Raw genomic sequence first — 12,142 nt, forward strand, 5'->3', positions numbered from 1 at the left:
GTGCTAGGGAACCACACAAGATATTTTAATTGGTGTTGTCTCTAGCTTTTTGGTGCTGAAAAGCTGTTCACTGGACAATGGTGGTGAGCTGTCTTAATTGACTTCTGCTTGAACGGAACTCCTGACTTAGTCAGACTTACCAACACACACCACTTACTGAGTAAACAGGCTGACTGATGGCTACTGTGCCTTGAACTCTCTCGGCTGGTAGCTATTGAACTAAACAACTGACCCTGCTATGCACTATGGGCTTGCATCAGGCTTTCTTTCAGTTATTCATATTCTCCACCCCAGGCACCATGAGTGTCTTAGTCATGTATTAGCTGAACTGCAAACATAGGTTACACAGCCCCCGTGCTCACAGAGCCCAGCATTCTGTCTTCGTGCCCTTCTGTCCCAACAGGATTACACTATGAGCAGAGGCGGCACCGAAGGGGGTGTTACTTGGAAATAAACCTGACAGATTTTCATCTTTCATCAAATCTGGCACTCGCTCCCCCCAAGTAAAGGTGTATTTCTGAAAAGCAATAATCAATCTAAGTTACAATGATTCTTTCCTTCCTCTACTCATTAAACATTGAGCCTGTGTTGAGTTCCTACTATGAGGCTGGGAACAGTGATATGACCCAGACACACACTCTGTCAAGACTGGAGTCAGTAATCTCTTTCAAAAGCAAATCTGATTGAATCACACACTTAAAAATGGCTCAGAAGTGAGCGCCAGCATTGCTGCCTCTGTTGGGTGTATTGTAAGCTGGCTAAGAGTCAGCTGAGTCTGTCCCTAATCCTGTTTACGCTAGTTGTGCTTAATTCAATTTAATATTAGGAACACTGGCAAATTCACTGTAAAAAGAGTATTATTATTTCTACGAACACAGTTATTTCTCTGAAAGAGTTCATGAAGGCAATTCCCTACAAAGAAACTGTTGTCAAATTATGAGTAGTCAAGACAACCAGAAAAGTTGGCAGGGGGATATAAAAAATCTAGAAGGTTCTAGAACTCAGATAGATTAGCAATATATCTTTAACAAAATGTCTTTCAAAATACAAATCATAGACAATGCAATGGGAATATGATTTGCAAGAAAAACAACACAAAACTCTAAACAAGATTCATTCGCCAGGAAAAACACTTGTTGCTACACCAAAAAGTTGGTGAATAAATAAACACACATGGTTTCTGTGTTAAAAGAAAATGTTAAAATATCTTTGTGATAGATTTTAATGAGAACTTTACATCTGAAGATTTCTACCACTATTATACATTAGGCTATACACCTTAAAATTTGAATTTTAAAATGCTGTCTAACCTTTTCAGGTTATTTCTGAAATAGTTATAGTGTGAGGTTAATTACTTAAAGAATATCTGTCATTTATATCCTTATAATGAATGTAATGATGAGTAAAGTATTGTGAAATTTATCTTACTCTAACCTTCAGCACTCTGCGTGATTGATTCAAAGGTGCCTAAGAAAGAAAAATGCAAGAATATCCCTTATTAATTAACCACCAAGTAAAATAACTGCATTACATTAAAAAATACCTTTACCAGACACTGACACCCAACTATTTCTTACATCTTTCTGTAAGGTTTGCACATAAGTTAACTAAGAAAATAGCCAAATGATTAAATGGCTTCTGTCACTCACCTTCTGACTGGTACACTCACAAATGATATATGTAGGCACCCAACATTCTCTCCTATTTTCAACCCACAATTCACACAGCTGAGTGTCTACCTCTCCGTGAACACTCACATCTCCCAAGGGACCATGGCAACGCTTTCCCTGGATTGTAACTGGTGACTGGAACATGGAACAAAGGATTTCCAGTTTTAAGACCACTTGAGACGGAAAAAGGTGTTGGGTGACTCTGCTGTGGTTTTAAGGCACAATGTCACCTCTTACACCCAAGTCAGTTATTTTGGAAACAAATAAAAGTTACACCTATGACTGATTTTATTTAATTGATGAATATCATACCTAATCGTCCTGATGTCTACCATTTTTTTAAATAAGAGAGTTTAATTTAATATTTAACTCCTAGGTTTTATTTTTAAAAAATTTAACAGATTAGCAGGATGTTCAGAGGCCCACACTTGGTGAAACACTGGAACCATTAAACTACAAGGACATAAGTTAAGGTAGTCCCTCACTGCTGCATCCGGACAGGGCAGTGTTTCAACACACCGGAGAGGACTCCTGCTCCCAGGGGTTCAAAGCTTTCACCACAAGGGGAGCCAGGCTGCACGGCAACACTCACAGCTCAGATTTGCAAGGAGCCAGAAAAGGCAGAAATAAAGCAGAGGCTGAACAAAAGCTTTTCATTATGGCTGTAGAAAAAAATGTTTGAAAAGAAATGGACAATTTATAACCATACCTTAATTAGCAGTGAAAATGAAAAGGACACAAACAGCACAATGACACATATCTATAGGAATCAGTTCCTTCTAATTCTGGATAAAACTGAACTAAGTTTTGTCAAGCAAGAGAGTAAAAGTTTTATGTAAAACTAACTATAATCAGTAATATTTTTTAAGTCTGAATTTAAGACAAAATGTTATCTCTACTCTCATTTTCATAACCAACTAATATCTTACTCACTTGACACCAAATGTGGATGACCTAGAGAAATCTGTTTAATCAGTCTACACATCTTTATTGAACTCCTAATCTGTGCTATTTTATAATGGTGGACTAAGTGCATATAACCCTGTCCCCACAGATCCTTCTGTGAGGTAAATGAAGTAGATATTTAAAACGTGCATGTATGCATGCATGAATGTTACACTGGGTTAAGAACTATAAAGAAAAATAAGCGAGAGAGCTATGCAATTTAAATGGGTAAATCAAGGACATGACATTTAAGCCAGTGCTTGGTTGTAAAGTTGGTGGACAGAGTACTTGCGAGGAAAGGAGAGTGACACGTTCTCTGAATGAATTAATATCCCTTACAATTTAAAAACAATGCTTACTTTTAAATTTAAACACTAATCTAATATGTAATTTTTAGGTTTAAAACACCTTATTGATAAATCAAATGAAATTTTAGAATACTATTACAAATACAAAAGTTTTCCTTGATATTATAAAACTAAAGAATCCCATTTGTTATATAGATAAATTTCAAGAAATAAATTCAGATGATATATGAATATGTTACCAAATCAACCCCTCTTAGAATTTTTTTAAGATGATAACTTCAACAGTTATTATACTTACATTTGAGATACTTGTGAATACACCAATCTCTTTATCATGTAATTTACTTTGCTTTTTTTACTAATTTTCTTTTAGTTCTTTGACCATAATTTTATGTCTCTCCTAAATTTTAAAAAAGGCAACATCACAACTGTGCAAGCTAAACTACTGTACAAGTTAACATGGGAAGGGTTTTGTACGTATTTCCATTGCCTTTTCTGGGTCCAGTCCCACCGAGCTCAATTTTCAGGTAAAATGGGAGAATTCTGCCCACTGGCATTCTCCTCCTCTCATCAGACAGGTCTCACTATTCCACACCGTGAGCACTGCCTCATCATCACCTTCTCTCTGTCAGGCCTTCAGGTGTCATCTCGGTCTTTTCTTCCTGCATCCTGCTTCCACCCCTCCCGCTTTCCTAAATCAGTCCTTCCTATGTGTGTATTTGCCTGTGAGTGCTCCTGTATTCATCATCTGTGAAAACACATTTCTTACCTGAAAGTAGAGGCTACTTGAGAGATGACAGTTAAAATGGTGAGAAGTGGTACTGGGGACTCCTTTTCTGAATTCATCTCTGAAAAGCTCCCCATGATTACATTCCGAAAAAACTTTGTTTTTTAGAGCATATTGTTCCTACTCCGACCTGTAAGTATGGCCTGTAGTCCAAATGAATAAAACACTGTCCACTTACCAGCACACAGCATTTCAACTCCTCCCAAATGTATTTAGGACCTGCATCTCTTTGCTCCGTCCTCTGCCTCTGGTGTCAGACCACTCACCTCTGCCATCCATGTTCCCAAACTTTATTTGGGCCCCTCCTTCCAGCACAGCTTTCTAAGCGCAGCAGAGTTCACATCTACCTCCGACACAAACCTCTATTCGCACGGCCCTCACAGACGTCCTCTCCACACTCACAGAATGAGATGGGTGTAAACAATGTTTTGTTTTTACTTTACTTCATTTCCATCTCTACAAATAAATATGAGCACTTTTTCCAATGTTACTCTCCTCCTGTATTTGCTCTTTTGTGAACTGCCTATTCATCTCCTTTGCTCATTTTTCTACCAGGCTGTTGAGTCCAGTCCTTTTCTTTTTAATATGAAAGAACTTTTGTATATTCTAGATATTAAAATATTGTCATCATATGCATTGCATATATTTTTCCAAATACTTGAAGACCACTGCTCTTTTTATATTTAAAGAGCTATTCTCAGACACTTTCTTCTCAATATAAATTCTATTGTGTTATCTCTTCCGTTATATTTTATAGTTTTACTCATTTACATCTCTTCATTGTGAAATGTAATCAGGACTTTTACAACTTGAAAAATGGATATTTTTTAATTTGAAAACACTTTAAGAGTATGACTGTTTGTACCATTATTGTTGACTTTGCAAATGTTATTCTTTTTGCATCAAAAAAGTTTTAAATTTTTACATAATGAAGTACATCTAGCCATTCTTTTCTAGCTTCTGCATCTCTGGTCTTATTTAAAAACAACCCTGTTATCCCTATTTGATATATATAGTCTCTGGGAGTTTCTTTTTTAAGATTTTAAAGTTATTTTATTGTTTACATTCACATAGCTAATCCATCTGGAATTCATTTTTTATACAGCTTAAGATTCAGGTCCAATTTTATTTTGACCCTGATGGATGGCCAGTTATGTCAGCACCATTTATTAACTAAGCCGACTTTGTCCCATTGACTTGAACCAACCTTTTATCATATACTAAGTTTTTATACATATTGGAATTTATTTCAGGATTCCTTTTTCATCCTACTAATTATTTTATCTCTTACTATACCAATTCCATTCTGCTTTAATTTCAGAGATTTTATTATGTTATGGTAACTCATAAATTAAGTTCTCCTTCACTGGCCTTCATTTTCATACTCTGCAAGGCTATTCCTTTCCCTTTAAACTCTAAGATCATTTTATCCATATTGAAAAAAAAAACTTTGGCCCTGGCTGGTGTGGCTCAGTGGATTGAGTGTGGGCCTGTGAACCAAAGAATCACGGTTCGATTCCCAGTCAGGGCACATGCCTGGGTTGCAGGCCAGTTCCCAGCAAGGGATGCACAAGAGGCAACCATACATTGATGTTTCTCTCCCACTTTCTTTCCCTTCCCCTCTAAAGATAAATAAATAAAATCTTTAAAAAAACCTTTGTTGAAATCTATTCAAAATTACATAACATTTATATACTAATTTGGGGGCAATTAAAATTTTTATCTGTTGAGACTTTCAACCATGTCATACACTTTTTCAGATCTTGTTTTATGTTCTTCAGTAAGACTTCCAAGTTTTCATTTTCATCACTCTTCTTTAGTTAATGATTAAACTAAAGTACTTAAAAATTAAGACATTAATATTTTTATTACTAGTTAATATGTGCATGTTTAATCTAGACAGATTAAAATCTAATTATTTGGTATAACTACTTCTAAATTCTAGAAACCCTAAGAAATGTGACAATATGGCTAAACTCATCAAAAAAGGTTTAAATTTGAGCTGAGAGAAAACTTTGTTTTATGCTTAAATTGGACTTATGTTTTTCCTTACTGGAATTTATAATTATGGCAATCCTATCTAAAATGGTTTCAGAAACATTATCTTTGCATATTCTTGCAATTTGAGATATTATCTAAAATAAAATGTTTTCCTGTGCTGCTAGAAACAAAATCTCTCAATAAAATCATTGTGGAATCATCACCAGAGTCTTACTTGACTAGAAAGTTTAGAAGCTTCAACAGCATGTTCAAAATCTGGTCTTCCAATTACAGCCGGCTCTTTATTCATCGCTCCTTGCCCTTTCTTGTATTCTGCCTAAAATGAATAAATGAGAGAATGTTAACTATTTCTACTTTTCAGTGAAGAATTATATTGACATTAGCCAAAATAAAATATAAAAGGCCCTCAGTCTATGAAACATATTCCCTTCAACTCACCAAATACTAAAAATGCTGACTGCTGAAGCAGGAATTAATTTTTATAATATGACTATTTAAATAAATTCAACATTTCTGCAGTAAAATAATCATGAATTTCGAGTTGTGAATCCAATCATCATCACTGTGTTTATGTGTAAACATTGAAAAAATGTATGGATAATCGAGACTGTCTTCTGCATAAAGATCACTTTTAGGGCTTTGTTTAATCTCAGGAATTGATCTAGCCCTATTTGATTAACATACAGTTGAAGTTAGAAAATAATTACTGATTATTAATTTTTGAGGTATGAATATACTATGCTACTTAAACATTTGGTTCAAGTTGAGACATCATTTTCAACAAGGTATTAGGTACATGAAAAAATTATATTAATCATGGAGACTGTCTTAGAGAAGGTGTATAGGGTGTATAGGAGACCTATAAGAGTAAATGTTGGCAGAGCAGAATCTGCAGAATTAACAGCAATTAGATAAAAACAAAGCAAAGAGAAGTTCCTTTGGACAGGGTGAGAGGTAAGAGATAAGTACTATGGGTCAGATGACTGACAATCTTGGCTTTCAAGCTGGATATTTGAATGTTATATTCAAATAGTATTTACTGAACTAAAGGTCTGGTAACACTAGCCATAGTCAAGTGGAGTCTGGGCAGCTTCTGCATATACCCAAATAATTTACAGAGTCAAATGGATATGTCTGATATTAAAAAATTAATAATTCAGATTTAAAAACTGAGACGATTGCCTTCACTCATTAAAATAACCATCTAACTACCAAAACCATGCTTTGTTCCTGCAAAAATAAGTCATTTCTGCTCAAGATAAGAAAGAACAATTATTACATTGCTTATGATCTTGGAGAGCTGTGTGGCCATCTTGATGTCTGGTCTGTTGAGCTCTGCATTATACATGTGGGTGTCCTGCATATCTTTTCTATAAGAAATCTGATCAAAGAAATAGTTTTGATTAAAACAAAAAATTAGTAATTTCATACAATCACTAGCTTTAATGTCCATAACATTATTTATCCTTGTCACAATTACCTTAGAGAGCCAACTGACCACAAGTTGTTGCATAATGCACTTATTTGGACAGATATATTCTTTTTTTTTTTTTTTACTGTACCTAAGCCTCACTAACATTATCATGTATGAACTGAATTTATACAACATAAGAAATATGAGCCCAAGCCCTCGGCACAAAACCAATCTTATAGAATTTTATGTACACTACCCTCATAAGCATGTCATTGTGTGGAAGTGTGTATGCGCATATTCACATAAATAATAACCTCATCAAGGGCTTTCACTTGCTCCTCATACACTCTCCCCCCCAGTAGATAGAGGATCAGCCCCAGCACATGAATACAGAAAATCCCTTCCAGGGGTGAGGGTGTGTGAGGAGGCTCTGTGACCCTCCAGCTCTCACCCTCTCAACCACGCCCTTCTATCCCTTTTCTGACTGGACACAAATGCCCCCATCTGGAAATCATCATCATGAATACTGATCATTTCATAATCTAGCAAATATTATCGCAACGACTTCATTTCTCCCAAAATAAAAGCAATCGTATTAAGGAATAATCATACTCCAAATGTACATTTGACACTATCAAACCAAAATGGACAATAGAGATTACCAAAGAAAAATACATATAAATTTTGCCAAATGTACTTCAGATGACAGCAGTCATTTAGATTAGGAACAGGAACAGATGAATAGGAACAGACCAGAAGCAAACGACCATCATGTCCAATGGTCAACATCTCGCCGTCGAGGTAAGTCATGGACTGAAAGAACATTCAGCTACACTCCAGACGCTGCTCTATCTGGCAACGTGCCCAAGCGCCAGTCAACTTGTCTATTCTAGTCTATTCCACTGAAGTTACAATGCACCTGGTACGGTAACAGCTTCAAATTGAAATTCATCTTGATTTTCTGAGGCACAGAAGGGTGGAACACAGAAACATACAAACAACTAAACATCTGTACCATTGCTCAATTAACAAAGCTTGTACAAAACAAATATTCCTAATATTGCTTCCGTAATTCCTACAACGGCATCCTCACAGGTGCTTTTTAAAATTTAAACTTCTGAGGTCCATTCCCTTGGTAATGGGGTCCAACAATCTGCATTTTTTTATTTTTTAAATATATTTTATTGATTATGCTATTACAGTTGTCCCATTTTCCCCCTTCATTCCCCTCTACCCTGCACACCCCCTCCCACCTACATTCCCCCTCTTTAGTTCATGTCCATGTGTCATTAAGCTCTTTAGCCTCTACATTTCCCATACTATTCTTGCCCTCCCCCTTATCTATTTTCTACCTCCCATCTATACCACTTATTCTCTGTACCTTCTCCCCCTCTCTCCTCTGCTTACTTCCCCGTTGCTAACCCTCCATGTGATCTCCATTTCTGTGGTTCCACTCCTGATCTAGCTGTCCTCTTAGTTTGCTTTTGTTTTAGGTGTGGTTGTTAATAACTGTGAGTTTGCTGTCCTTTCACTGTTCATCTTTTTTATCTTCTTTTTCTTAGATAAGCCCCTTTAACATTTCAGATAATAAGGGCTTGGTGATGATGAACTCCTTGAACTTGACTTTATCTGAGAAGCACTTTATCTGCCCTTCCATTCTAAATGAAAGCTTTGCTGGATAGAGCAATCTTGGATGTAGGTCCTTGCCTTTCATGACTTCGAATACTTCTTTCCAGCCCCTTCTTGCCTGGAAGGTCTCTTTTGAGAAATCAGCTGATAGTCTGATGGGAACTCCTTTGTAGGTGACTGTCCCCTTATCTCTGGCTGCTTCTAGAATTCTCTCCTTCATTTTAATCTTGGCTAATGTAATTATGATGCACCTTGGTGTGCTCCTCCTTGGGTCCAACTTCTTTCGGACTCGCTGAGTTTCCTGGACTTCCTGGAAGTATATTTCCTTTGCCAGATTGGGGAAGTTCTCCTTTATTATTTGTTCAAATAACTTTTCCACTTGTTGCTCTTCCTCTTCCCCTTCTGGTACCCCTATAGTTCGGATGTTGAAATGTTTAAAGATGTCCTGGAAGTTCCTAAGCCTTTCCTCATTTTTTTGAATTCTTCTTTCTTCATTCTTTTCTGTTTAGTTGGTTGTTTCTTCTTTCTGGTTCACTCCATTGATTTAAGTCCCAGTTTTCTTCCCAGCACTACTGGTTCCCTGTGCATTTTCCTTCATTTCATTTAGTGTAGCCTTCATTTTTTCATCTAATTTGCAACAAAAATCAACCAGTTCTGCAAGCATCCTGATCACCAGTGCTTTGAACTATGCATCTGATAGGTTGGCTATCTCTTGATCTCTTAAAAGTATTGACTTTGGGGCTCTGATCTGTTCTTTTGTTTGAGCCATAATTTTGGGGTCTGGTTGTGCCTGTTATGTATGAGGGGTAGAGCCTTAGGTGTTCACCAGGGTGGAGCAACCCGTGTGGCTGGGCTGTGACACTGTATGTGGGGGCAGGGTCAGAGAGGGAACAATGGTGCTTGCTCTGCTCTCTTTTGGATTTCAGTCCCTTCTGTCACTTACCACAAGCAAATTGGGCCCTTCTGGTGCTGGTTCCCAGGTGAGTGGGCTGTGTACATCCAAGGACCCTGTGGGTCTCTCCAACAAACTCTCCTGTGAGTCTGGGAGTCTCTCCCAGCACCTCAACCCCCACAAGTGTTTTCAATTGGTGCTTTTAGGCTCTATTTCCCATCACTGGGGCCCTGGGTTGTGCGATCAGCCTCACTGCCCATTTTCCCCTGGTTTATCTGCACTCAAATGTGTGACCATGTTCAGCCAGCTGCCTTGTGCACCTCACTGGGTCTGCTTGTTGCCACCCCACGCCCAGGGTCTGCCAACCTCCGCCTGCACACCCAGGTCCACCAGTTACCGCTTTTTCCTGCCATGACCCCTCTCCACCGGCTGCTGACTCTACCCCTTTCACTGGTCTGGATGAATGGTTTTCTATACAGTTCAATTTTCTGTCAGTTCTGGGTGCTTTTTTGTTCCTAAATTTTTGTTGTCCTTAACTTTGGTTGTGCAAGGAGGCACAGTGTGTCTACCTATGCCTCCATCTGGCCGTAAGTCTATGCCTGCATTTTAATGAATTCTCCAGTTGACCACCAAGAATGACTATTCTAGACAATTCAATGTATCTTATTTTCTTTTCAATATTGCAGAGTGAAAAAAATTGGTATATTCTTGCTTCTTTCAAAAATAATATCAAGTGTAAGAAATGATAATGCATTGAGACTTTTAAGAGGCTTCCTATATATTACATTATTTTATTTCAGTGAAATATTTATAAACATTTCTATTTAGTTTTTTAAGAGCGTGTGTGTCTCTCACCATGAAGACTATTTTTCAACTGAGGTTAAAATCATGACCTTATCTGACAAGTGGACAACTACATACAATTAGCATAATTTCAGCAAAAATCTTTCTTCAGCTTCCTATTTTCACAGGCTTTCCTTTGCCAAGAAATTTCAGGTAGGTTTTATGCATACAGGTACTGAAAGAAACATAAAAATAAGCTGAAAACTGAGTTATTTTGTTGGGTAAGATTTTAAATCTTTAGGGATATAAAATAATACAGTTTCACTGCTTTCAAAAAGCAACATACTCACCCACAAAATATGGCCCATCAGCCTCAGCCTGCACTGAGTTAAACACAAGCTGTGTAAACAAAAACTGACTCTCAGGTGAAAACAAACCAAAATTATTACCCACCTACAAGAATAGCTGTTTCTGTATTACTACATTCATGTGAAATCCATGGGGGTGAATTGTCTTTTTGTTTAGAATAGAATGAGGGTAAAATGGAAACCCTTACTTTCTGAAAGGAGCTGCAACCTTTCAGAAATTAAGCTGTACGTGGGCTACCTAATTATATGCTGTTCAGCCTAATGACAGAGTGGAGAGAGGTGAACAGCACAAAGGCGGCAGAAGCAGGACTCTGAATAGGGGCCCATCATCCATGTAAATTGCAAATTAGAGGCCGGCACAGGTGACTCAAAACAAATATTAAGACTGGTATGAGCTGCGAATTCAAACAGACACCACAGAGCCACTCCCCAGGAGAGACGCACAGGAGCCCCGTCACTGGTCAGCTCTTCCAGAATATCGCTGCTTGGGGACAGGCAGTTCCCCAAGAACAGGGCTTATGCTGAGGAACACTCGAGAGCAGCAAGCTCCTAATTTTCACACCCTGCAAGGATCTCAGGTGTCATCCAAACACAGGTGGATGACAACATGGGTCATTCTCCTAAGCTGTTCCTTTGTAGTGGACATCTATGAACTTTTTTTTAATCATTTGGAAACTGCCCCTCCACTACTCCATGTGATTTGGTGGGGCTATCAATTGCAGTCTACTTTTCTGGCCATAGGAGTGACTGGCTATCCAAAGAGATACCCCATCCCTTTGGAAACCAAGATTAGTAAGAGAGCATACAAAACTTGTGCTTAGCCAGAGACATTTGAAGGAGCTGAGGCTGGCAGAGAAAGAGCCACTGTCCTTTCCTCTTGGATCAGCTGCTGTAAAGATGACTTAATTTTGAAAACACCAGCTGTCATCTTGAGAGCACCTAAACAGTGTCTGGAAATGAAGTCAGAACAGCTAGCAGAGCCAAGAGATGGGGAGAGGGGGAGAGTCCTGGTGACACTATGGAGCTGCTGGATCCAGCTATGCCTGAAGGTAGCATGAATTTTCCAACTATGCAAACCAATAAACTCTCACTTTTACACGAGCTAACTTGAGATGGATTTCTCTCACTAAATCTAGGAACTGCTAATTAACACAGCCTCTACTTCTTCATCTGTTTTCCTTCAGTGTCAAATCTGCTCTTTATTGCCTCCAATTAAGATTTTAATTCTATCAAAATCTATCATGGAATTTCTTCCTTATCTCACCATGTTCACTTCCCCCTTAGCTGCCTTTTTCATCTCATTTTGTCTTTGAATCTGTTTGTTCTCTCCTTGTAAGCCTTCCAC

At 37.9% G+C, this 12,142-nt stretch overlaps 1 protein-coding gene across 1 annotated transcript in view; it reads right to left on the bottom strand.

Annotated features, from left to right (window-relative positions):
• Positions 1–12,142, bottom strand: part of NEBL (nebulette) — a 161,552-nt gene that overhangs the window by 76,255 nt on the left and 73,155 nt on the right. The window contains 2 exon segments of the mRNA XM_037058095.1: positions 5,926–6,027; positions 6,991–7,092. Coding sequence (XP_036913990.1) covers positions 5,926–6,027; positions 6,991–7,092 — 204 coding nt within the window.

The sequence above is a fragment of the Sturnira hondurensis genome, unplaced genomic scaffold (genome assembly GCF_014824575.4).
Source record: "Sturnira hondurensis isolate 20B ecotype Veracruz unplaced genomic scaffold, ASM1482457v3 Scaffold0009906, whole genome shotgun sequence".
NCBI classification, from domain to species: Eukaryota; Metazoa; Chordata; class Mammalia; order Chiroptera; family Phyllostomidae; genus Sturnira; species Sturnira hondurensis.